This window comes from Balaenoptera borealis (assembly GCF_965194805.1).
Source record: "Balaenoptera borealis genome assembly, chromosome: 7".
NCBI classification, from domain to species: Eukaryota; Metazoa; Chordata; class Mammalia; order Artiodactyla; family Balaenopteridae; genus Balaenoptera; species Balaenoptera borealis.
The window spans coordinates 117,590,785-117,617,186 of record NC_138864.1 but is presented as its reverse complement, the minus strand read 5'-3'; the positions used below and the strand labels follow the sequence as shown (position 1 = coordinate 117,617,186).

Below are 26,402 nucleotides of genomic sequence, written 5' to 3'. Positions count from 1 at the left end.
TATCTTGGGTCACAAATAAAGCCTTGGAAAATTTAAGAAAATTGAAACTGTATCAAGTATCTTTTCCGACCACAATGCTATGAGACAAGATATCAATTACAGGAAAAAATCTATTAAAAATACAAACACATGGAGGCTAAACAATAAACTACTAAATAACTAAGAGATCACTGAAGAAATCAAAGAGGAAATCAAAAAATAACTAGAAACAAATGACCATGAAAACACGACGGCCCAAAACCTATGGGATGCAGCAAAAGCAGTTCTAAGAGGGAAGTTTATAGCAATACAATCTTACCTTAAGAAACTAGAAACATCTCAAATAAACAACCTAACCTTGCACCTAAAGCAATTAGAGAAAGAAGAACAAAAAAGCCCCAAAGTTAGCAGAAGGAAAGAACTCATAAAGATCAGATCAGAAATAAATGAAAAATAAATGAAGGAAGCAATAGCAAAGATCAATAAAACTAAAAGCTGGTTCTTTGAGAAGATAAACAAAACTGATAAACCATTAGCCAGACTCATCAAGAAGAAAAGGGAGAAGACTCAAATCAACAGAATTAGAAATGAAAAAGGAGAAGTAACAACTGACACTGCAGAAATAGAAACGATCATGAGAGATTACTACAAGCAACTATATGCCAATAAAATGACAACATGGAAGAAATGGACAAATTCTTAGAAAAGCACAACCTTCTGAGACTGAACCAGGAAGAAACAGAAAATATAAACAGACCAATCACAAGCACTGAAATTGAGACTGTGACGAAAATTCTTCCAACAAACAAAAGCTCAGGACCAGATGGCTTCACAGGCGAATTCTATCAAACATTTAGGGAAGAACTAATACCTATCCTTCTCAAACTCTTCCAAAATATAGCAGAGGGAGGAACACTCCCAGACTCATTCTACGAGGCCACCATCACCCTGATAACCAAAATCAGACACAGATGTCACAAAGAAAGAAAACTATAGGACAATATCACTGATGAATATAGATGCAAAAATCTTCAACAAAATATGAGCAAACAGAATCCAACTGCACATTAAAAGGATCAAATACCATGATCAAGTGAGGTTTATCTCAGGAATGCAAGCATTCTTCAATATACGCAAATCAATCAATGTGATAAACCATATTAACAAATTGAAGGAGAAAAACCATATGATCATCTCAATAGATGCAGAAAAAGCTGTTGACAAAATTCAACACCCATTTACGATAAAAACACTCCAGAAAGTAGGCACAGAGGGAACTTACCTCAACATAATAAAGGCCATATATGACAAACCCACAGTCAACATCGTTCTCAATGGTGAAAAACTGAAACCATTTCCACTAAGATCAGGAAAAAGACAAGGTTTTCCACTCTCACCACTATTATTCAACATACTTTTGGAAGTTTTAGCCACAGCAATCAGAGAAGAAAAAGAAATAAAAGGAATCCAAATAGGAAAAGAAGAAGTAAAACTGTCACTGTTCGCAGATGACATGATACTATACATAGAGAATCCTAAAGATGCTACTAGAAAACTACTAGAGCTAATCAACGAATTTGGTAAAGTAGCAGGATACAAAATTACTGCACAAAAATCTCTTGCATTCCTCTACACTAATGATGAAAAATTTGAAAGAGAAATTAAGGAAACACTCCCATTTACCACTGCAACAAAAAGAAAAAAATACCTAGGAATAAACCTACCTAAGGAGACAAAAGACCTGTATGCAGAAAATTATAAGACACTGATGAAAGAAATTAAAGATGATACAAACAGATGGAGAGATATACCATGTTCTTGGATTGGAAGAATCAATATTGTGGAAATGACTATACTATCCAAAGCAATCTACAGATTCAATGCAATTCCTATCAAACTACCAATGGCATTTTTCACAGAACTAGAACAAAAAATGTTCAATTTGTATGGAAACACAAAAGACCCCGAATTGCCAAAGCAAGCTTGAGAAAGAAAAACAGAGCTGGAGGAATCAGGCTCCCTGACTTCAGACTATACTACAAAGCTACAGTAATCAAGACAGTATGGTACTGGCACAAAAACCGAAATACATATCAATGGAACAGGATAGAAAGCCCAGAGATAAACCCACGCACATATGGTCACTTTATTTTTGATAAAGGAGGCAAGCATATACAATGGAGAAAAGACAGCCTCTTCAATAAGTGGTGCTGGGAAAACTGGACAGGTACATGTAAAAGAATGAAATTAGAACACTCCCTAACACCATACACAAAAATAAACTCACAATGGATTAAAGACCTAAATGTAAGGCCAGACACTATAAAACTGTTAGAGGAAAACATAGGCAGAATACTCTATGACATAAATCACAGCAAGATCCTTTTTGACCCACCTCTTAGATAAAGGGAAATAAAAAGAAAAATAAACAAATGGGACCTAATGAAACTTAAAAGCTTTTGCAAAGCAAAGGAAACTACAAACAAAATGAAAAGACAACCCTCAGAATGGGAGAAAATATTTGCAAATGAATCAACGGACAAAGGATTAATCTCCAATATATATAAAGAGTTCATGCAGCTCAATATTAAAAAAACAAACAACCCAATCCAGAAATGGGCAGAAGACCTAAATAGACATTTCTCCAAAGAAGATATACAGATGGCCAAGAAGCACATGAAAAGCTGCTCAACATCTCTAATTATTAAAAGAAATGCACATCAAAACTACAATGAGGTATCACCTCACACCAGTTAGAATGGGCATCATCAGAAAATTTACAAACAACAAATGCTGGAGAGGGTGTGGAGAAAAGGGAACCTTCTTGCACTGTTGGTGGGAATGTAAATTGATAGAGCCACTATGGAGAACAGTATGGAGGTTCCTTAAAAAACTAAAAATAGAATTACCATATGACCCAGCAATCCCACTACTGGGCATATACCCTGAGAAAACCATAATTCGAAAAGACACATGCACCCCAATGTTCACTGCAGCTCTATTTATAATAGCCAGGTCATGGAAGCAACTTAAATGCCCATCAATAGACGAATGGATAAAGAAGATGTGGTACATATATACAATGGAATATTACTCAGCCATAAAAAGGAACAAAACTGGGTCATTTGTAGAGACATGGATGGATCTAGAGACTGTCATACAGAGTGAAGTAAGTCAGAAAGAGAAAAACAAATACCGTATGTTAACACATATATATGGAATCTAAAAAAAAAAATGGTTCTGAAGAACCTAGGGGCAGGACAGTAATAAAGATACAGACGTAGAGAATGGACTTGAGGACGCGGGGAGGGGGAATGGTAAGCTGGGACGAAGTGAGAGAGTGGCATGGACTTATAAACACTAGCAAATGTAAAATAGATAGCTAGTGGGAAGCAGCCGCATAGCACAGGGAGATCAGCTTGGTGCTTTGTGACCACCTAGAGGGGTGGGATAGGGAGGGTGGGAGGGAGATGCAAGAGGGAGGAGATATGGGGATATATATATATATGTATAGCTGATTCACTTTGTTATAAAGCAGAAACTAACACACCATTGTAAAGCAATTATACTCCAATAAAGATGTTATAAAAAAAATGTGTTTTACATTTCAGACACTGAAATTTCTGGAATGCTCAATATTTTATATGAAAATTAACAGGCTTTAAATCAAAATCAGTTTGCTCTATTGAGGATTAATGAAACAATATGTGGAGAACACAATTTTGGAATGCGAAATAAGTGTCTTTTGGGTGTGCTTGAGAATGAAAGCGTGTGCTCATGAATACACGCATGGCCTAGAAAGTGCATTCAGGGTCATGTATAAAAACTCTCAGGCAAAATCCCCATGAACTCCACTATTTTGTTCCCCTTTAAGAAAGTCTTGTGGGGCTTCCCTGGTGGCGCAGAGGTTAAGACTCCACCCGCCAATGCAGTGGACACGGGTTCGAGCCCTGGTCCAGGGAGATCCCACATGCCGCGGAGCAACTCAGCCTGCACACCACAACTACTGAGCCTGCGCTCTAGAGCCCGCGAGCCACAACTACTGAGCCCTTGTGCCACAACTACTGAAGCCTGCGTGCCTAGAGCCCATGCTCCACAACGAGAGAAGCCACTGCAATCAGAAGTTCGCGTATTGCAACAAAGAGTAGCCCCCGCTTGCTGCAACTAGAGAAAGCCCGCGCACAGCAACGAAGACCCAATGCAGCCAAAAAAATAAATAAATAAAATAAAAGGAAAGTCTTGTGATTTTAAGCAAATAAAAAAGCAGTAAACTGGAAAGAAAATCTATTGGAAGAAACCCACCCTATCATTTATAAAATCCTTGATATTTGTAGTATGCATTACAGCCATAGCTCAAAATACAGAAATCCATATTCCAAAATTACACTGACCTTTGCGTGGCCTCAGCAAACCTAAGAAAAATTTGATTCCACAGATCTTTTAAGTGTTGATAGATAATGGAAACATTAACTACAACCCCCATATACACACACACACACACACACACACACACACACACACACACACACACACACACTCACACTCACTCTCACTCTCACTCACCCAGGAGACACCTGGTCATTAGAAGAACTGCTAAATCGTCTCATTAATTTTCAGCCAATTACTGTCCAGCTACGTGGTTTGCATCCTGTGCAAGCAGACTCCTGGTAGTTATTGTCCCTCATTTCCCCTTGTCTTCTGTGTGCTCAGGATAAAACAGGGAGTATTTTAACCGAAGTATCTGAGTTGGTAGAATCCAAAAAGCTTCCTGGGTGGACTACACTTCTTGAGACCAGCATTCATGCTTTCAATGTTATAAACACTTATTCATGAGTTGGGAATAAGCAAAGAAACAGTTAAAGAAACTAGAGTAATGCTAACACCCAGGAGTCATCAGTGATCTCTTTTGAAACTCCACTCAAGTCTAGATCCTAGGAAAAACTGGGACTGAGATACATAATGTGGTTGCCATGGATCAGCTGGGATGTAAGGGTATCAGTGGAGTTCTATATCAGCTTATTTTGTAGAAATAATGTTCTCAATCCATGGAATGTAGCTGAAGATGTCAGTGAAGACAATAGTATGACCTGTCAGAATACGTCCAGTTGCCCAAGACGTAACTCCTTGTAATTCACCGCCACATGTGGCTGGTGCAGCTGTGGTCACCTGCCAGACAGAGTAGAGGGGATCAGAACTTCCCTCCCACCTGGAAATTTTTCAGCACTGGAACAAAAGGAAAAGCCACTATATCTGCCATGCAAAAGGGCCCAGGATATAATACGGTGGAAGCTTCTTTCCACTGTACTAACTACCCCTACCACCCAGTCATCCCTAGACAGAAATTTCAAAATGGTAGCTGGAAGACAGCTTTACACTTCTCAAAAATCCATATCTCTCATCTCTAACATAGGGTGGAGGAGAGAGGGTCATCATCCTTCAGCCCCTTACTCTCTGAGCTCTTAACCTGACTGCAAAATACAGACCCTCGTGAAGGATGAGAGGTAACAGAGACACAAAGACAAAGAGGAAGAGCACAGATTGAGCTGATGGGCAAGTGAGATACGACAGGTTACCTGGCATTTATCTCTGCTTATTCCTGTGCATCCCATACAGAACATGTCTTCAAGGAACTCTTCACCCAGTAAAGCTTTGCAGATTGAATCAGTGTTCAATTCATTCATAATGCTGTGCAGGTTACTGCCTGGATTTCCTAAGCACAAGAAATAAAGGAGGCTTTCATTCCTATTCGCATTTTCATAAGGTATCTTGCCTCCCTCTCCTTCAGGGCTTCTTTTCAGTTAGAATGGACTGCAGAGGAAGAACTGATGGAACAGACCATGGATTAAATATATCCTCCTGTTCATTTATCATCTTTGAAAGATAATCAGCATCAAGGAGTGGTGCCAACCAAGACACTCCACACATCAAACAAGATCTGAATCCAAGCTCTGCCATCACCAAGTTTATAACCTTGGACAATTAGTTAAATCTCCCTGAGTCTTGGTTTCCTCATTTACAAGATATAAATCCTACGAAAATTTATCTACATGATGTTTGATGATGGCTAAATAATATGTATAGGATGCTTAGTGCCTGGGACGTAGTTAGTGCTCAACAAATGGTAGCTGTTATCACTGTTGTAAGTGATAACCATATCGCTGATAGGCAGGTAAAGGAAAAATATGATTTTTACCAACTTGCAAATTAAGATTCAAAGTTAAAGAATTTGTCAATAACCCTATAATAAATGGCAGAACCAAAACTCAAACATAAATCCCTGAATCCCAGTCCTCTGCAGTGTGTGCCAATGTGATACATACATGCAACACTTTGATTTAGGATTTGATTCCCAAAGCCCTAAAGGAGATTACCGCTTCTAGTCTAAAGAGGTGATATTGTTGCTCTATTTCTACCTTTACACATGTGCTTAAAAATAAGTTCCAATTCCTTCCCCTAACTCCTCAGAGACCCTGAAGATGTGAATATATCCAAGAACACAGCTAACTCTTCTTTTTGACAGTCACTCACCAACAGATTCTTTATTCTCTACCCAGGTGTAAATCAAGCAATCTGGAAATTCCTTTATCTTGGCACTAGGCAACTGAAAAATGCTGGTGGAGAAGAAGGTGAGGGGTATAGACAACTTTATCAGCATAAGATCATTTTTAGGAGAAGTGACAGTGAAGTTTGCGTGAATGATGATCTTCTCATAAGGCAGAATCTCCCCAATAAAGTCTTGAAAACTGTTGGCTCCACCAGTTAAGATGACCTGGAGATCTCTGGAAAATGAAGAGAAAAAATATTGATACTATCACATATCACAAGGCTATTCTTTCTCTCTCTCTCTCTCTCACACACACACACACACAAACGCACTTTCCTTCATTTACTGGTATCAAGCAAAAAAAAATTAGTAAGGATATAGAAGATTTGAACTACATAATTAAAACTTTTTATATACTGAACATAAATAGAACCTTCTATCCTAAAATTAGAGAGTACACATTCTTCCAAGCACTCAAGAAACATTTATAAAAATTGACTCCATACTGGCCCAAAAAGTCTCAATTATTTTCAAAGAATCAGTATCACATAGATCACATTCTCTGACCACAAAACAATTAAATTAGAATTCAAAAGATTTTTTCTCTTTTTTAAATTGAAGTATAAATGATTTACAATGTTTCAAGTATACAGCAAACTGATTCAGTTTTATGCATATATATATATACACACACATACATATATTCTTTTTCAGATTCTTTTCCATTATAGGTTATTACAAGATATTGAATATACTGATAGTTCCCTGTGCTATACAGTAGGTCCTTGTTGTTTATTTTATATATAGTAGTGTGTATCTGTTAATCCCAAACTCCTAATTTATCCCTCCCCTACTTCTCCCCTTTGGTAACCATAAGTTTGTTTTCTATGTCTCTGGGTCTATTTCTGTTTTGTATATAAGTTCATTTGTATCTTTTTTTTAGATTCCACGTATAAGCAATATCATATATTTGTCTTTCTCTGGCTTACTTCACTTCTGATAATCTCTAGGTCAATCCATGTTGCAGCAAATGGCAGAATTTCATTCTTTTTTATGGCTGAGTAATATTCCATTGTATATATATGTATGTGTGTGTGTGTGTATATAAACACATCTTCTTTATCCATTCATCTGTCAAAGGACATTTAGGTTGCTTCCATGTCTTGGCTATTGTAAATAGTGCTGCTATGAACATTGGGATGCATGTATCTTTTAGCATTAGAGTTTTTCTCTTTTGTTGCTATATGCCCAGAAGTGAGATTGCTGGGTCATATGGTAACTCTACTTTTAGTTGTTTTCTTTTAATGTTTGTTTGTTTGTTTGTTTGTTTAGACTGCTCCAGGTCTTAGTTGCAGCATGTGGGATCTTTAGTTGTGGCATGCAGACTTCTTAGTTGTGGCATGCGGACTTCTTAGTTGCAGCATGCAGACTCAGTTGCGGCACGGGGACTCTTAGTTGCGGCATGCATGTGGGATCTAGTTCCCCAACCAGGGATCGAACCTGGGCCCCCTGCATTGGGAGTGTGGAGTCCTACCCACTGGACCAACAGGGAAGTCCCTCTACTTTTAGTTTTTTAAGGAACCTCCATACTGCTTTCTATAATGGCTGCACCAATTTACATTCCTACCAACCAACAGTGGAGGAGGGTTCCCTTTTCAAAAGATTTTTTTTTTAATTTGGAAAGTTACCCCCTAAAATTTAGAAAATTTACCCTCCAAATTCTAAACTTACAAATGAAAGATTTAATCATGTGGAAATTCCATTTTATTCCTTTTTACCTGAAGTATATTTGATTTATACTATATTAGCTTCAGGTGTACAGCATAGTGATTCAGTATTTCTACAGATTATACTCCATTAATAGTCATTACAAGATAATGGCTATAGGAACTTCCCTAGTGGCACAGTGGTTAAGAATCTGCCTGCCAATGCAGGGTACACAGGTTCAATCCCTGGCCCGGGAAGATCCCACATGCTGCGAAGCAACTAAGCCCATGCACCACAACTACTGAGCCTGCGCTCTAGAGCTTGCGAGCCACAACTACTGAAGTCTGCATGCCACAACTACTGAAGCCCACGTGCCACAACTACTGAAGCCTATGTGCCACAACTACTGAAGCCCACGCACCTAGAGCCCATGCTCCGCAACAAGAGAAGCCACTGCAATGAGAAGCCTGCGTACTGCAACAAAGAGTAGCCCCTGCTCACCACAACTAGAGAAAGCCCACGCACAGCAACGAAGACCCAATGCAGCCAAAAAATAAGAATTAATTAATTAATTTTTTAAAGTACAAAAAAAATTCTTTTTTTCTTTTTCATTGCATTTGTGTGTTTGTGCAGCAGAATACTGGAGCACATTGCCAAAGGGAAGTAGTTCTTTTTTTTTTTTTTATGATAAAGTAGCAGTTACCTAGTTCCTGCAGCCATGTAGGTAACTCATTATTATTTATGTTGGGAAAGAAAAAAAACGTTAATTCCAAGACATGCACATCTGACATCCAGGATGGCATATAAGCTGCCCCTCACTTGCCTACTCCACCTGATATGTAGTGGTTGCCCAGAGACCCATGCTGAGAAGAACCTGGGGCTGCATCGAGGCTCAGCCATAATGAGTGCCCTAGAGGCACAGCGATTTTGTCTATCCAGGTGAAAAGCAGCAGGTCCTATGTCAGGTACATGAAGAACCTGTCTTAAATGATGTAGATTTATTGTTTACCTCAGTGAAACTCACTGAAAAAACACAAAATCTTTATTTCATATTTTTGGTGTATTTTTTGAAGTTAGTAGCACTAAAAGAAGTACTTTTCCATAAGCTGTCAACCTGCTATTTGAATATGGTAAAGAATGAGAGTGAATGCTAGGGTTGCTAATACAGGAAATAGAGAAGTGAAAAAATAGAAATAAAACAAGTATTTAACATTTAAGCATAAAACAACCGATGATATAGTACTATAGAAAGATTACCTGTTTCCCCAAGTATTTAATAATGTTTAGACTGCCAACAAAAAATAAAGTATCTGTTCTGTGATTTACTTTATTAACTGGCAGTTATTGAACATGCTTTATTTAAAAGTTTTTAGATGCTTCAAATATGTGAAATGATGTAAATCCTTACATTTTTAAAAATTTAGGTAATTATGCTATGCACAAATATGCCTGAGTTCATTGTCTATTTTATTTGCCTGTAAGTTCTTCCAGATAAAATAGCCCTGTGGCATTATAATTGCAACATAAATAACCTATATTAAAATTAACTATATAAACACCATTTAAGGTAACAATAGAATAACTATAAATTTGCACATACAATTTTTGGATTATTTTTCTTATTAAAAGGTACAATGAAAAATGTAAATATACCTGAATAAAATGTAAACCCAGAAAACTTGTCTTCATCTCATTTAAAGCCAAGACATGACAGAAAAGTTACATTTTCTTTGTAGCTTTGAAGCTGTACATGGCTAATTAATAGTCTTATTTTAAACAAGTATATTTTGTGGGCAGGATAAAGGGTCATGAGCATTCATTTCTTTTACTGACAAGTTCCAGTAGAGGCAAATTCTGGCTGTAGGTGTCATTAGGTAAAACAGTGTGTAGAAAGATACAGGAATAGAGGAGACAAATGAGAAAACCCAGAAACAGAATAAAATAAAAAGGTTTGGAGTGTCTATGTAACTTGGTTATGAGGTAGTATTGACAACAGCATTGTTTATTACATCCATGTTATGTTTTTTTGGGGGGGGGGCAGGGCAAGATAAGGCTAATTTTATCTATTTATTTTTTTATACAGCAAGTTTTTATTAGTTATCTATTTTATACATATTAGTGTATATATGTCAGTCCCAATCTCCCAGTTCATCCTACCACCACCACCTACACCCCACTTTCCCCTCTTGGTGTCCCACGACTGGGCACATACCCAGAGAAAACCATAATTCAAAAAGACACATGCACCCCAATGTTCATTGCAGCACTATTTACAATAGCCAGGTCATGGAAGCAACCTAAATGCCCATCAACAGACGAATGGATAAAGAAGATGTGGTACATATATACAATGGAATATTACTCAGCCATAAAAAGGAACGAAATTGGGTCACTTGTAGATACGTGGATGGACCTAGAGACTGTCATACAGAGTGAAGTTAAGTCAGAGAGAGAAAAACAAATATCATATATTAACGCATGTATGTGGAACCTAAAAAAATGGTACAGATGAACCAGTTTGCAGGGCAAAACTAGAGACACAGATATAGAGAACAAACATATGGACACCAATGGGGGCAAAGCGGTGGGGGGTGGGGGTGGGGGTGTGATGAATTGGGAGATTGGGATTGATATATATACACTAATATGTATAAAATAGATAACTAATAAGAACCTGCTGTATAAAAAAAAATCTTTTAAATTCTTTAAAAAAAAAAGATAGTGGCTATAATTCCCTATTCTATACAATAGACAACAATTGTATAGAACAATTGATATACAACAATATATCCTTGTTGCTTATCCATTTCAAACACAGTAGTCTGTATCTGTTAATCCCATACGCTTAATTTTCCCCTCTCCCCTTCTGTCTCCCCTCTGGTAACCACTAGTTTGTTTTCTCTATCTGTGAGTCTGTTTCTGTTTTGCATATACATTCGTGTTATTTTTCAGATGCCACATATAAGTGACATCATATAGTATTTGTCTTTCTCTGATTTATTTCACTAAGCATAGTAGTCTCTAGGTCCATCCATGTTGCTGCAAATGGCAGAACTTCATTTTTTTTATGGCTGAGTAATATCCCATTGTATATATGTACCACATCTTCTTTATCCATTCATCTGTTGATGGGCACTTGGGTTGCTTCCGTATCTTGGCTATTGTAAATAATGCTGCTATGAACACTGGGGTACGTGTATCTTTTTAAATTAGTGTTTTCATTTTTTTCTGGATATATACCCAGGAGTAGAATTGCTGGATCATATGATAGTTTTATTTTTAGCTTTTTGAGGAACTCCATAATGTTTTCCACACCGGCTGCACCAACAGTGTATAAGAGTTCCCTTTTCTCCACATCCTCTCCAACATTTGTTATTTGTACATTTTTTGGTGATAGCCATTCTGACCGGTGTGAGGTGATATCTCATTGTGGTTTTGATTCGCATTTCTCTAATACTAATACTGACTATCTTTTCATGTGCCTGTTAGCCACCTATATGTCTTCTTTGGAAAAATGTCTATTCAGGTCTTCTGCCCATTTTTTGATTGGGTTGTTTGTTTTTTCGGTATTGAGTTCTATGAGCTGTTTATAATCATGTGGAAATTTCAAAAATTATTTAGAATTTAAACAATAGTGAAAATGGCCCATATCAAAGATGATGGATAGAAAACCCACAAGAACATATACATAAATTACTAGAAATAGTAAGAGAATATAGCAAAGCAACAAGCTATTAAATCAACTTCTGAATACCAATTGCATTTCCATCCTCACCAATAGACAGAAAATATAATTTTATGCAAGTATGTCAATTAAAATGATAGAAAAATATAAAGCACTTTAGGAATAAACTTAATAAGATATGTACAAGACATGAATGCAGATAATATAAAACTCTTGAAATGCATCAAAGGGAAACATAAATAGAGAGCTATCTCAGATCCATGGCTGGGAACAATCAATATCAGAAAATATCAGTACTTTGCAACTGATATAAAAAGTCAAAGCAATTCCAAATAAATCCCAATAGAGTTTTTCATAGAACTTGACAAGTTGATTTTTAAATTTATGTAAAAGAATTCCTAAGCATTCCTGATGAAGAATAAGATGGCTGGCCAACCATATCACACATCACAAATTATGATAAAGTCATAATTATTAAGGCATTGTGGTCTATAATAAATAAACCAATGGAACAGCAACAAGAGCCCAGAAACTGACCCATATACAGATGGAACTCTGACAGATGACAGAACAGGTGTTGCAGATCAGTGGGGAAAGAAGGGCCATTGACAAATGATATTTGGATATTTAGCTTACTATCTTTAAAAAATGAATTTGGATCCCTATTTCACATCATTCACAAAAATCAATTCTAAATTATATGAAAATTTAAATATGAAAATCAAAGCTTTAAAATCTTTAGAAGTAAATATAAAGGAATATCTTTCTGATCTTGTGGTCATAAAAGATATTTTCGACTTGGCACAATGCTCAATAACCACAAAGACTGATAATTCAAGTTTTAAACTGAATTATCTTGAAGAGCTCTTATTCATCAAAATACACCATAAAAAGAAGATCAAGCCACAGAGTGGAAGATATTTGCAACATATATAACTGACAAACAAGTAATATCTAGAGCATTTATAGAAGTCCTATGAAGCAATATTTTTAAAATTTAACACACAAAATTTTCATGACATAAAAGAGTTTTTCCCAAAAGAAACATTATTGTCAGAAGGAGAAGGAAGAGGAGGATGGGGGTGGAGGATGTTAATCATCACTACTAGTAAAGGTAATAAAATTAAAATGATAATAAGATATTTGACACTTAATCAGCAAAAAAATTAAAAAGCTTGACAATACCCAGTGTTGGAAGAACTCAGAAATTGCTGGAGGGTGTGTAAAAGTGAACATTTGCATGCTCTATGACCCAGCAATTCCACTCCTAATTATATGCTCTAGTTATATACCAAGAGGTGTACTTACAGATATAAACCAATATGTGAAGTGAATATACCAATACACACACACACACACACGCATATATATACATACAGAATATGCATCACAGATATAAATACAAGAATACTTTCTAAGGTACGTGGTACAAGTACATTTACAGCAACACTGTTCAAAATAGCAGAAAACTAGAAATAACTCAAATGTCTGTCAAGAAAACAATGAACCAGTGTGAATTCACATTAAAGTATAATACAGCAATGAAAAATAAAATACCGTCACATCTAACAGTTTTGGATGAATCTTAAAAACATTAAGAACAATTTGCAGGTCTATTTTATATGTATGTAAGATATTATTTTATAACGTAAAACTTTTTTCTTTCCTGACACATTAAACATAAGAACGTGTAGTTAAGTTTTATCCAAGTAGCTGAGCTCCCCTTCACCGTCAAATCGTTAGGATTTCCTGACCAGCACAAGTTTTTTAGAATTTCCACAAGGAGTGTTGAGCCCCAGCCTTGAAGCCTTAACAGAGTAGATTGATCCCCATCACTTACGGTAAGAAGCAGTGTGCTGCCGTTATCACCCACTGAGGACAATCAGAGTCCCCATATAGGACTGGTAACTGGATTTCAGGTATAATAAATAGAAAAGATGACATAGGTCTTCAGTGTCTTCAATAACAAATGAAATAACACCTGAAACACAGAGAGAGGAGAATCAGGGATACAACCCAGCTGATTAAAGGAAACTTGGTGTGGTTATGGAGATTTCAAGACACCAGTGTCTGATAATATCAATATTTACCACATTAATCACTTAGCCTACCATGTGGTACTAGAGTTCCATACTGTACAAACACTGTACTAAGCACTTTAGGTACTCTTAAAATGTTTTTTAATTTTCACAGGAAAAAAAAAAAAACCCTGCGGTGGATACATTTTATATTATTTTACAGAGTAAGAGCTTAACATTAGGAGACTTACTTAAAGCGGTACAACTAGTGAATGATGGTTGGTTCAAGGATTCCGACTTCAGTCTATTTGATCCTAAATCCCATGTATGTACTTCTCCTCTACATGACCTCCCTGCTTCCCCTCACCCTGTCTGCAGCTTTCCAGAATAGCTTAGCTCATTTCCAATCTCCCCAAGGCTCAAGGCTTCTTGGTTCTATCCACAGTCACAGCAATGCAGCCTTTCCTACAGCTCCCTGACTTTTCCTACTAGTGAATTGCAGGGATGCTCTGAGACTAGTCATCATGACTCCAACAGCAATAAGTTCATTAATTAAATAAAAAATAAAAACTTTAATTCTGGCATGAAAACATAGGGAGAGATACTTTGTACTGATGGGCACTTAAATATAAAATAGTACTTATTCTCTGGAAATAGGTACCTGGATTCAAATTCTAGCTCTATCTTTACTAGTAGCATGAACTTGAACAAATTATGTAGACCTCTATATCTTAATTTCCTTATTTGTACACTGAAATCATAAATGAACTTCTCTCCTAAGGTGATTGTGAAGATTAAATGTGTTAATATATGTTAAGCAGCTTGGAGGAACGCTTGGCATATAATGTGTTCAACAAATGTTATTTCTTACTAAGGCAGTTTCAAGAACATTTTTATGTTGATAAAGTGCAAAATAATGCTCAGAAAAAAGACATAGACAAAGCCTCTCCATGACCCACCAAATAACTAAACATCAGATATTGACTGATACCTCCCTTCTTTGCATTACTGCTGTTTCTTTACCAGTGATAGCTCTAGCCCTAATATAATCCTCCTACCTCCTAAATAAAACTTTTGAGGTACCCAATTAGGGTTGGGGGGCCCCAATTAGGGTTAGGATGTTCCCTCTTCTCAACTGCAACTAATTCTGAACTGACCCCATTTCTCTAACTCCATCTTCAGAATTATCCAGTACAAGCTCAAACCCTGTAAGACACCCCTTCCAACTCCCCCTTAACTGGGACACTTCTGAGGTTCTCTGGAGTGTGTTCTCCCTGCTGCATAAAGCAAAATAAATCTCACTTTAAAAAAATTACTGGTTAGTGGGTTCAACAAGTTACATCAAATCTTGTTTTCTCCAGTTTAGGAAAGGAGAGAGGAAAATATAAAACTATTAATATTTTAAAAAATCTATGTTCTAATTGGGGCTTCTCTTGCTATGTCAATTTATATTTCTGGGTCTATTGGTTTTTCATCTATACACATTACATAGTAAAGGAACAATGACTTGTACAATATTCCCAGCATTTAGCACAATGTCTAGCACATAGTAGAAACTCAATACATATATATTATACAAATGAATTAATGAGAGATTAGAACTCGCTTTGTGTGCAGGGGTCCACTGGAAGGCTATGAAATTAATGCAATGGTTTTATGGATTCATATGTGAAGCAAGCATCATCAGAAGACTAAAAGTTAATATTATGTATACATATGCATGTACTTTTTTTCCAAATCTATATATGCATGCATTTATTTTTTAAATTTACTGAATACTTATATGTACCAGGAAATATTGATATATTGGATGTTAAATATAAAGGGGTATCCAAGACAAAAGCAGACTTTGTCTTCATGAAATGAGGGAGGTAGACAATAAGCAAATTGTGATGAGACAATAAAAAAATCAAATTGTGATGAGACAGTAACAGTGTTTTATGAGAAATAATAATAAAGGCAGTAAATGAAAAATCTAATTTACTTTGGTTGGCAAAGAAGTACTTGCTGGGAAAGTGACAGTTAATCTGAGACATAAAAGATGAGAAAAAACAGCCATGGGAAGGTTAGGGTAAAGAGTTTCCCAAGAGAGGAAATGCATGTGCAAAGGCTCAAAAATGGGGAAGAACTAGGAGTGCTCAGGAATCTGTAAAGAACCAGTAAGACTAAAGCCTAGAGAGCAAGGAAAATATTGGCCTAAGGTGAGTCTGGAGAGGAGGCAGGGACCTCATCAAGCAGGGCTTCAAAGCCATAGTCAGGAATTTGTATTTTATTCTAAGTGTAATAGAAAACTTTGAAGAATTTGATGTATGGGAGTGATATGATCCTATTATATTTTTAAAACATCACTTGCTTCCAATTAGACACAGGGTTAAAAAAGGCAAGAGTAGAAACAGGTTTATTGAAGTAGACCTAGCAAAAAGTGATGTGGCTTGTGTTAATGTGGCAGCAATGAAGATGGAGGTCAGATAAGTAGATGGATATGAGACCTATTTCAAAAGTAGAGTGGACAGGAAATCCAGTTAAATAGTATTTTGATAATAAAATACAAATTGCTTTAGCATGCATAGTTAATTCACCTTTTTGTTATTATATAAGTCTTTAATAACATCATAAAAAGACTCAAAATATTTTAAGACTAAAAGGGGTTCTCATGCTCAAAAAGGTTGAGAACCACTGGCATAGGTAGTGTTCTCATTCCTTCTTACTCTAAGCTCTTCCAGTACATAAATCTAAGTCTTATTTAACTCCCATAATCTATCCCTGATTCCAGACCATCTCTCACTAGCTTCTAAGTCTGCACTACCACTAGATCCAACTTATCTCTAGCAACAAGATATCCAGGGTCCCTTGAAGCCACTGGGACTTCCAAGGAAAGGTGAAGAACAGATCTTCTCCTAATTAAGACTGAGTTATGTACCTGGCTGAGCCCCCCAACTAAATATTGGTCATATACTCTAAATGTGTCCAGGTTTTTTTCCACCAAAGCCCTGATGCCCTGTGACCCAAGGTACTGTGTCACTCTTAACAGAGCTTTATAAAGTCACTGATTCTAAGAACTCATTAGAAACTTATACATTGACTCTTTTTTCCCCTCCATTTCTTATCAGACCATGCCTGTTTTTACTTCCCTCTCTACCCAAGTTAGATTCCTTTATTTATCATTTCAACTATGCTCTTATTCTTTGGAACTCCCTTGTCCTAACACCCTTGAGCCATACTTCAACTGGCCAAATCTTAACTCCATTTTAATGCAACTATATGCCTTCACTGTATCTGTAGCTTTAACTTTCTTAATTTCTCACAGAACACATTAACTACACCCTCCTCTTAGAAACAGACTCCCCTGACTTGTGTAAAATCACATTTTTATTCCCTCCTGACTCTTAAGGTGCTTCACTGGTCTCTCATCTTCTACCCTCCAAAACATGAAAGCTCAACTTCCAGTTGATCCAAGATGGAGTAGCCCCATTCCTCCCAGCTCCTCCCTTTTACAACTAAAAGAACCCTGCACAACAAGCACAACAAACAAACGTAGACTCAGAGTTGAAAAGAAGGAAGTGTACAGCCTAGAAAACTGGGGACTTAAGGAACAACATGGCAGTAACTTCCCTGCGTTTACCTTTTATTTATATCTCCAAAGATCCAGGACAGGGCACAGGAGCAGCCCACAACCCAGAACCTCCAAGAGACAAAGACAAAAAACAAACAACAACAAAAAAAAAACCCCAGAAATGACCTCCAAGTAAAAACCTGCTCCTAGTTACAGGAAAGGGAAAAGGGTGGTCTAACAGGACGTCTTCTGCACAATACCCACCCTACTCTAACCAAACAACAAAGGAAAAAAATGCCCACACACCATGGCTTCACCAGGGCTGAGCAGGCAGCTCTTCTATCCCCAATCCCAGTGGAAGCAGGCTTCCTGTTAGACCATCTTTTTCCCTTTCCTGTAACTAGGAGGAGCACGTTTTTTACTAAAGGCTCTAATGGATAAAGGAGGCAGCATGCAATCACAGAAGGGGAAGTATAAGCAGAGAACTGGAAATCTCAAGAAAGAACCAAAAAGAAATGTTAAAAATAAAAAACACTAACAGAAATACGCCTTTGATAGGTTTATTAGTAGACTGGACATGGCTGAGGAAAGAATCTTTGAGCTTCCACATGTATCAATAGAAACTTCCAAAGCTGAAAAAAGAGAACAAAGACTGAAAAAGACAGAACAGAACATCTCAAAACTGTGAGACAACTATAAAATGTGTAACATATGCATAACGAGAATACCGGAAGGAAAAGAGAGAAGGGAACAGAGGAATATTTGAAATAATAATAACTGAGAATTTCCTCCAAATTAATGACATATCAAATCACAGATCTAGGAAGCTCAGAGAACACCAAGCAGGTTAAGTACCAAGAAACTACACTTAGGCATATCACTTTCAAACTACAGAAAATCAAAGATAAAGAAACAATCCTGAAAGAAGCCAGAGGGAAAAAACACCTTACCTATGGAGGAAGAAAAAAAAAAAAAAGAATTACATCCAACTTCTCCTCAGAAGTCATGCAAACAAGAAGAAAGTGGAGAAAAGTATTTGAAGTATTGAGAGAAAATAAACACCAACCTAGAATTCTGTACCCTGTGAAATTATCCTTCAAAAGTGAAGGAGAGGGCTTCCCTGGTGGCGCAGTGGTTGAGAATCTGCCTGCCGATGCAGGGGACACGGGTTCGAGCCCTGGTCTGGGAAGATCCCACATGCCATGGAGCAACTAGGCCCGTGAGCCACAACTACTGAGCCTGCGCGTCTGGAGCCTGTGCTCCGCAACAAGAGAGTCCACGATAGTGAGAGGCCCACGCACCACGATGAAGAGTGGCCCCCACTTGCCGCAACTAGAGAAAGCCCTCGCACAGGAACAAAGACCCAACACAGCCAAAAATAAATAAATAAATAAATAATAATAAAATTAAAAAAAAAAAAAGTGAAGGAGACATACTTTGTCGACAAACAAAAATTAAGGGAATTTGTTGCCAGTAGACCTACCTTGCAAGAAATGTTAAAATAAAATCTTTAAGAGAAGGAAAATAATATACAACACAAACTCAGATCCACATAAAGAAAGGAAGAGCATTAAAGAAGAAATAAGCAAAGGTAAAAAACTTTTTTCTTATTTTTCATAGTAATTAATATCTATTATATCATAATAGATAACAGCTTGCTTAAAATAATAGTAGCAACTATGTATTCAATTATGTATGCTTACATATATACATATATATGTTAAATGACAGCAATGATATAAAGGACAGGAGGGAGGAACTAGGATTACTTTGTAATTAGAAGGTACTCCACACTACCTGTGAACTGGCATAATGTTATCTGAAAGTGGACTAGGATTAGTTGCAAATGTATATTGCAAGCTCTAGGGCAACAATATAAAAACAGGAAAGTATAAAGAAGAGAAGTATAACTGATATGCTAAGAAAGGAGAGAAACTGGAATCATACAAAATGCTCAGTTAAAACCATGAAAGGCAGAAAAAGAGTGGAAGACAAAAACAAACATTCTTATTATTGTTAATAAGAAACAGTAACAAATATGGTAGATATTAATCCAACTATATCAATAATCACTTTTGAATGTCAATGGTCTAAATGCACCAATTAAAAGATGGAGATTGTCAGAGTGGATTAAAATATAAGACTCAACTATATGTTGTCTACAAGAAACCCACTTTAAATATAAAGATGCATATAGATTAAAATTAAATGGATGGATAAAGATATATCATACTAAGACTAATCAAAAGAAAGCAGGAATAGCTATACTGATTTAAGACAGAGCAGACTTCAAAGCAAGGAAAGTTATCAGAGATAAAGAGGGGCATTATATTATGATAAAGGTGTCAATTATCCAAGAAGACATAACCACCTTCAATGTGCATGTGCCCAATGAGAGAGCCTCAAATTATATGAAGTAAAAACTGATAGAACTGAAAGGAGAAATAGTTGAATCCACTATCATAGCTGGAGACTTCAACATCCCTCTATCAGAAATGGACGGTTCCTCATCAACAGACAAATGGATAAAGAAGATGTGGTATATATATACAATGGAACATTACTCAGCCATAAAAAGGAACAAAATTGGGTCATTTGAGGAGACATGGATAGACCTCGAGACTGTCATACAGAGTGAAGTAAGTCAGAAAGAAAAAAACAAATATCGTATATTAACGCATACATGTGGAATCTAGAAAAATGGTATAGATGAACCAGTTTGCAAGGCAGAAATAGAGACACAGACGTAGAGAACAAACATATGGACACCAAGGCGGGGGGTGTGGGTGGGATGAATTGGGAGGTTGGGATTGACATATATACACTGATATGTATAAAATAGATAACTAATGAGAACATGCTGTATAGCACAGGGAACTCCACTTCACTGTACAGTAGAAACTAACATAACATTGTAAAACAACTATACCCCAAATAAAAAAAAAAAGAAAGAAATGGATGGTTCCTGAAGGCAGAAAATTAGTCAGGACATAGTTGAACTCAACAGCACCTTCAATCAACTGGATACAGTAAAAAAAATTACAGAATACTTTATGCAAAAACAGCAGAATATATATTTTTTTCAAGCTCACATGAAAAATTCATCAAGATAGACCACATTCTGTGTCATACAAGACACATAATAAACTTAAAAGAACAGGAAACATACAGTGTCTGCTCTCAGGCCACACTACAATTAAATTAGAAATCAATAATGGAAATATAGCTAGAAAATCCCAAAATACATGGAGATTAAACAACATACTTAAAAATAACACATGGGTCAAAGAAATCTCAAAAGGAATTTTAAAATATTTTAACTAAATTAAAATTAAAACACAATTTACCAAATTTGTGGATGCAGCAAAAACAGTGCTTAGAAGGAAATTTTTAGCATTGGATGTATATATTAGAAAAGAAAAAAAAGATCTAAAGTCAATAATATGTTTCCACCTTAGGAAACTAGAAAAAGTAGAGCAAATTAAATCCAAAATAAGCAGAAGAAAAGATATTACAATATTATAATAATTAGAGCAGAAATCAAAGTAAATGAAAATAAGAAATAGAGAAAATCAACAAAACACAAAACTGGTCCTTTGAAAAGATCAGAAAAATCAATAAGCCTTAGCCAATATAACCAAGAATAAAAGAAAGAGGACACAAATTACTAATATTAGAAGTGAAAGAGGAGATATCACTACAGACCCCATGGACAGTAAAAGGACCATAAAGGAATACTATAAACAACTCTATGCTTGCAAACATGAAAACCTAGATGAATTCTGTGAAAAACATAATCTGCCAAAACTCAAACAAGATGAAATAGACAATCTAAATACGCTTATATCTATTAGAGACATCGATTAAACAATAACCTTTCAAAACAGAAAACACTGGGCCCAGATGAGCTCACTCATGAATTCTACCAAACATTTAAGTAAGAAATTATACCAATTCTCTGCAACCTCTTTCAGAAGATAGAAGCAGAGGGAATATTTCCTAAATCATTCTATTAGGCCAGCATTATCCAAAGTCATTACAAGAAAACTACAAAAAAAATCCCTCATGATCATAGGTGCAAAAATCCTCAACAAAACATTAGCAAATCAAATCCAACAATGTATAAAAAACATTATACATACACTAAGACCAAGTGGGATTTCTGCTAGGTATGCAAGACTGGTTCAACATTGGAAAATCAATTAGAAGCTTCTTCCCTATGTTTTCCTCTAGGAATCTCATGGTTTAAGTATTTAATTCATTCTGAGTTAATTTTTGTGAGTGGTGTAAGATAGCGTTCCCATTTCATTTTTTTGCATGTGGTTATCCAGTTTTCCCAATACCATTTGTTGAAGAAACTATCCTTTCTTCATTGAGTGTCCTTGGCTCTCTTGTCAAGTGTCAACTGACTGTACATACAGGGGGTTATTTCCAGGCTCTCTATTCTGTTTCATTGTTCTGTTTCTATTTTTATACCAATACCACAATGTTTTAATTACTATAGCTTTGCAGTATAGTTTGAAATCAGGAAGTGTGATGCTTCCGGCTTTGTTCTCAGGATTGCTTTGGCTATTTGAGGTCTTTTGTGATTCCATACAAATTTTAGGATTTCTTTTCTATTTCTGTAAAAAAAAGTCATTGGAATTTTGATAGGGATTGCATTAAATCTATAGATGGCTTTGGGTAGTATGGAAATTCTAACAATATTAATTCTTCCAAGCCATGAACATGGGATATCTCAATTTGTTTATGTCTCCTTTAATTTCTTTCTTCAAAGTCTTATAGTTTTCATTGTACAGATCTTTCACTTCCTTGGTTAAATTTATTCCTAAGTATTTTATTGTTTTTGATGCTATTGTAAATGGGAGACCATAAAACTCCTTGAAGGAAACATAGAGAGGAAACTCCTTGACATGGGTCTTGGCAACTTTTTTGACATGACACTAACAGCACAAGCAACAAAAGCAAAAATCAACAAGTGAGGCTACATCAAACTAAAACGCTTCTGTACAGCAAAAGAAACAATCAACAAAATGAAATTGTAACCTACAGAATGGGAGAAAATATTTGCAGACTATATAAAGAGATAAAGGGTTAATATTCAAAACATATAGAGGACTCATACAACTCAAAAACAACAACAACAACAACAAAAACAATTTAAAAATGAGCAGAGGAATTAAATAGACTTTTTTTTCCAAAGAAGACGTCTAAATGGCCAACAGGTACATGAAAAGATACTCAATAGCACTAATCATTGGCAAATGCAAATCAAAACCACAATGAGATATCATCTCACACCTGTTAGAATGTCTGTCATCAAGAAGATACAAAAATCCTTAACAAATATTAGAAAATCAAATCCAATTGCAAAGGAAGAAATATAATTGTCCCTTCCTGTAGGCGACATGATTGTCTACATAGAAAATCCCAAGGAATCTACAAAAAACTCCTAGAATACATGAGTTCAGCAAGGTCAGGAAATACAAAATCAACACATAAAAATCAGTCGCACTTCTATATACTAACAATGAACATATGAAGCCTAAAACTAAAAATGCAATATGATTTACAATCACTCCAAAGAAAATTAAATAATTAGGCATATAGTTAACAAAATATGTACAGAATCTTTATGCTGAAAAATTTTAAATGTTGAAGAAAGAAATCAAAGAACTAAATAAAAGGAATAACATGCTGTGTTCATGGACTGGAAAACTAAACATAGTAAAGGTAGCAATTGCCCCCAGACTGATCGATAGGTTTAATGAAATTCCTATCAAAATTCCAGCAAGGTCTATTAATTATGGAGAGAAGCTTATTGAAAATTTATCAGACATTCAGATGAGGTTTTAAGCCCATAATAAATGTTTTAGGACTTCCCTGGTGGCGCAGCAGCGCAGGAATCCACCTGCCAATGCAGGGGACACAGGTTCGAGCCCTGGTCCAGGAAGATCCCACATGCAGCAGAGCAACTAAGCCCATGCGCCACATTACTGAGCCTGAGCTCTAGAGCCCATGAGCCACAGCTACTGAGCCCGCGTGCCACAACTACTGAAGCCCGCATGCCTAGAGCCCGTGCTCTGCAACAAGAGAAGCCACCGCAATGAGAAGCCCACACACCACAACGAAGAGTAGCCCCCACTCACCACTAGAGAAAGCCCGTGCACAGCAACAAAGACCCAACGCAGCCAAAAATAAAAATTTAATTTAAAAAAAAGTTTAGTTAGGTTCTACAAATGACTGAGCCTGTACAGAAAATGACTAGTATATCACCTATTTCCCAAACTTCCCTGTTCCTAATCCATCAGCTCTCCCTCTCCAACAAAACTCCACAGCCTCACCTCCTAGTAGAGCCCCAATCAAGCATGAGATATCTTCAGTCACTCGCCAGTTATCATCAGCAAGGTTAATAGGATACACTTCATGTTGATGCCTGAATCTTGTCCTGAGGATAATGTTGTAGTGGAAACTAACAGGCACAAAGCAGGGATAGAACGTATATCCTGCTTGGGGATTCTGAACAGCAGGAGAAAGTGCAGGTGAGAGAACTGGGGATGAGGATTCTACAAGTCTGTCATTTAGAGGCTTCTCCTTCTTGTATTGATCCTTGGTGTAAAAAAGGATTCATCAGTTACACCTGCCCACTCTCTCTGTCAATAGGCACAGAAATCCTCTCAGTCTAATTGATACCTGTCCTATGGGAAGATGAGTTTCAGGGATCTGAGCTTTATCCACCTTATCTAGGGAAGTAGGAGCCAAGTGAACTTTCTGTGGAGTTAAAATTCATCCCAAGTTCTTTCTCCAGCCTCTCAGTTCTTTTCACCAGTTCCTTCCCCACAATGTGTAACTAGCACCCCTCCCTCTACATGTCCCATTGACCCTCTCCTTTCTGGGCTACTCTGATGAAGCAGAGCTATGTCTCCACTCCTCTTTGTGACACTGACTCCTCTCCCTTTTATGCATGTCACACTCAGCCCACCCCTCCTTAGAACTGCTTCACTTGTACAGGTCGTATCTCACAACCACAGACACGATTTGAATAAAAGTTCCCAATCAACACCAGTACTAGTGGCTCCTGTCAGATCTCTAAATCTGTTCTTCCTACACTGTCCTCTTGGACAGGATACTCTCATTCACTTGCTCTCTCCTTTCTCTGTGGCTGCCTTTTTCAAATTGATTTTTTTGGCGGCAAATATAACAAGAATATTACTTAAATAGAAAATCTGTTAGATGGCAGAATGAGACAATAATAGATTTAGAGTCCCTATAAACATGAGATATTCTGTGGAAAGAGGCCATGGACAGATATGTCTCCATATATACATGGAATCTATAATAACACTAACAGATAAAGAAAGAACTTAATGACAAAAAACATACAGACATGCGGAAACACTGAATAGCATACACATACATACACACCCACAGGATTCTGAAGATATTTTTACAAAGAGAAGCTTTATGAAAATGTCCATATCAGATATTAATATCCTAAAACAAAAAGGGAAAAATATAAATGGGATTGGCAAACTAAAACATTCAAAGGCTAAAGTATTATAAAAGGTTATTTGTATTGAAACAAGAAAACCCACACTTGAAAGTAGTTTTGTAGGCCTGGAAATAAGTGTGTGGGGTTGGCAGGTGGGAGGGGGTGGCAAAGAGGGGATGAGAAGGGAGGGAGACAAAGACAAGACGAGACGAGATGAGACGAGACGAGACGAGACGAGACGAGACGAGACGAGACGAGACGAGACGAGACGAGACGAGATGAGATGAGATGAGATGAGATGAGGATCAAGGCAGCTCCCTAAACCATGCTAGGGGTTCATTCTACACGTAGTAGCAAACTACTGAAGAGCTTTAAGAAGGAGACTAACATGCTCTCATCTACATCTTAGAAACAAAATCTGAGTAAAAGAATGGCAAGTTGAGCAACAGTAGAGAGGCACATGCATTAGTTCAAGTGAGACAAGATTATGGCCTGGATTGGGGTGACAGCAGTGAGAATGGAAAGATATGGATGGCTTCAAGAGATTTTGGGAAGTAGGATGGACTTTGGGATTGAGTGGTCAGAAAAAGAGAAAATTTTTTAAAGTGGAAGGTAGAATTGTCTTCTAAAATAAGGAAAACAAGCAGAAGAATGAATTTGAAAGGCTGGAGGAATAAGGAGTTTAATTTTGACATGCTAAATTTCAGGAGCTGAGAGGAGACACAAACAATGGTTTCCAGGAGGCAATTGTATATGTGGGACCAGAGCTCTGGGGTAGAGACACCAATGTGAAGCTCATCAACAGGTAGCGGTCCCCAGTGCCAACTCCGCCAGAAAATCTGCTTTTCTGCTCTTAGTCCTCACATCCCCAAACAAGCCTCAAACTCCCTTCCTGGTCCAGAATGTTTCCAAAAGAGCTAGGAAAACAACCTGAAAGTAAAGTATACCTCTTTCCCAAAATTTTACCTGTTTTAACTAATCCCACCCCCACCACAGAAAACCTTCCATAACTCCATCCTGTCTAGGAACCTCAAATATATTTCATAAACCAGCCCTACTCCCAATGTAGCCCTGTGTTCATTGTGAGGTTCAAGAAAGTATGTGTCATGTTAATTTCTCATTCCACACTTCAGGGAATTTGTGTGAGGGACTGTATAGCTTTCCCAGATCCATGAATGCTGGTTAATGAGCTGAAGCCGGGAGGATGTGGTTGAAAAGTGGTGGGTAGCCAGTAGTAAGATGTAGATTGTACTTCTAGTCTTTCCAGTCATGTGTGATTTGAGAAAATCATTTAAATTCTCTGTGTCGGGTCTGTCACCTACAGGTCAGGAAAAAAGAAAAAATGATACCAGTCCCACCCCTGTCTCGTCTTTCCAGGGTTGCTGTGACACTGGAATGAGATTATGAGTTTAGGAAACTTTCAG

General features: G+C 36.9%; 1 protein-coding gene across 1 annotated transcript in view; it reads right to left on the bottom strand.

Moving 5' to 3' along the window:
- The window catches only part of MGAM (maltase-glucoamylase), a 200,427-nt gene that overhangs the window by 129,923 nt on the left and 44,102 nt on the right, over positions 1-26,402 (bottom strand). The window contains exons 3-5 of the mRNA XM_082400251.1: positions 13,756-13,896; positions 6,508-6,758; positions 5,553-5,689 (exon numbers count right to left, since the gene is read on the bottom strand). Coding sequence (XP_082256377.1) covers positions 5,553-5,689; positions 6,508-6,758; positions 13,756-13,859 — 492 coding nt within the window. The 5' untranslated portion in view covers positions 13,860-13,896. The remainder of the gene's footprint in view (positions 1-5,552; positions 5,690-6,507; positions 6,759-13,755; positions 13,897-26,402) is intronic.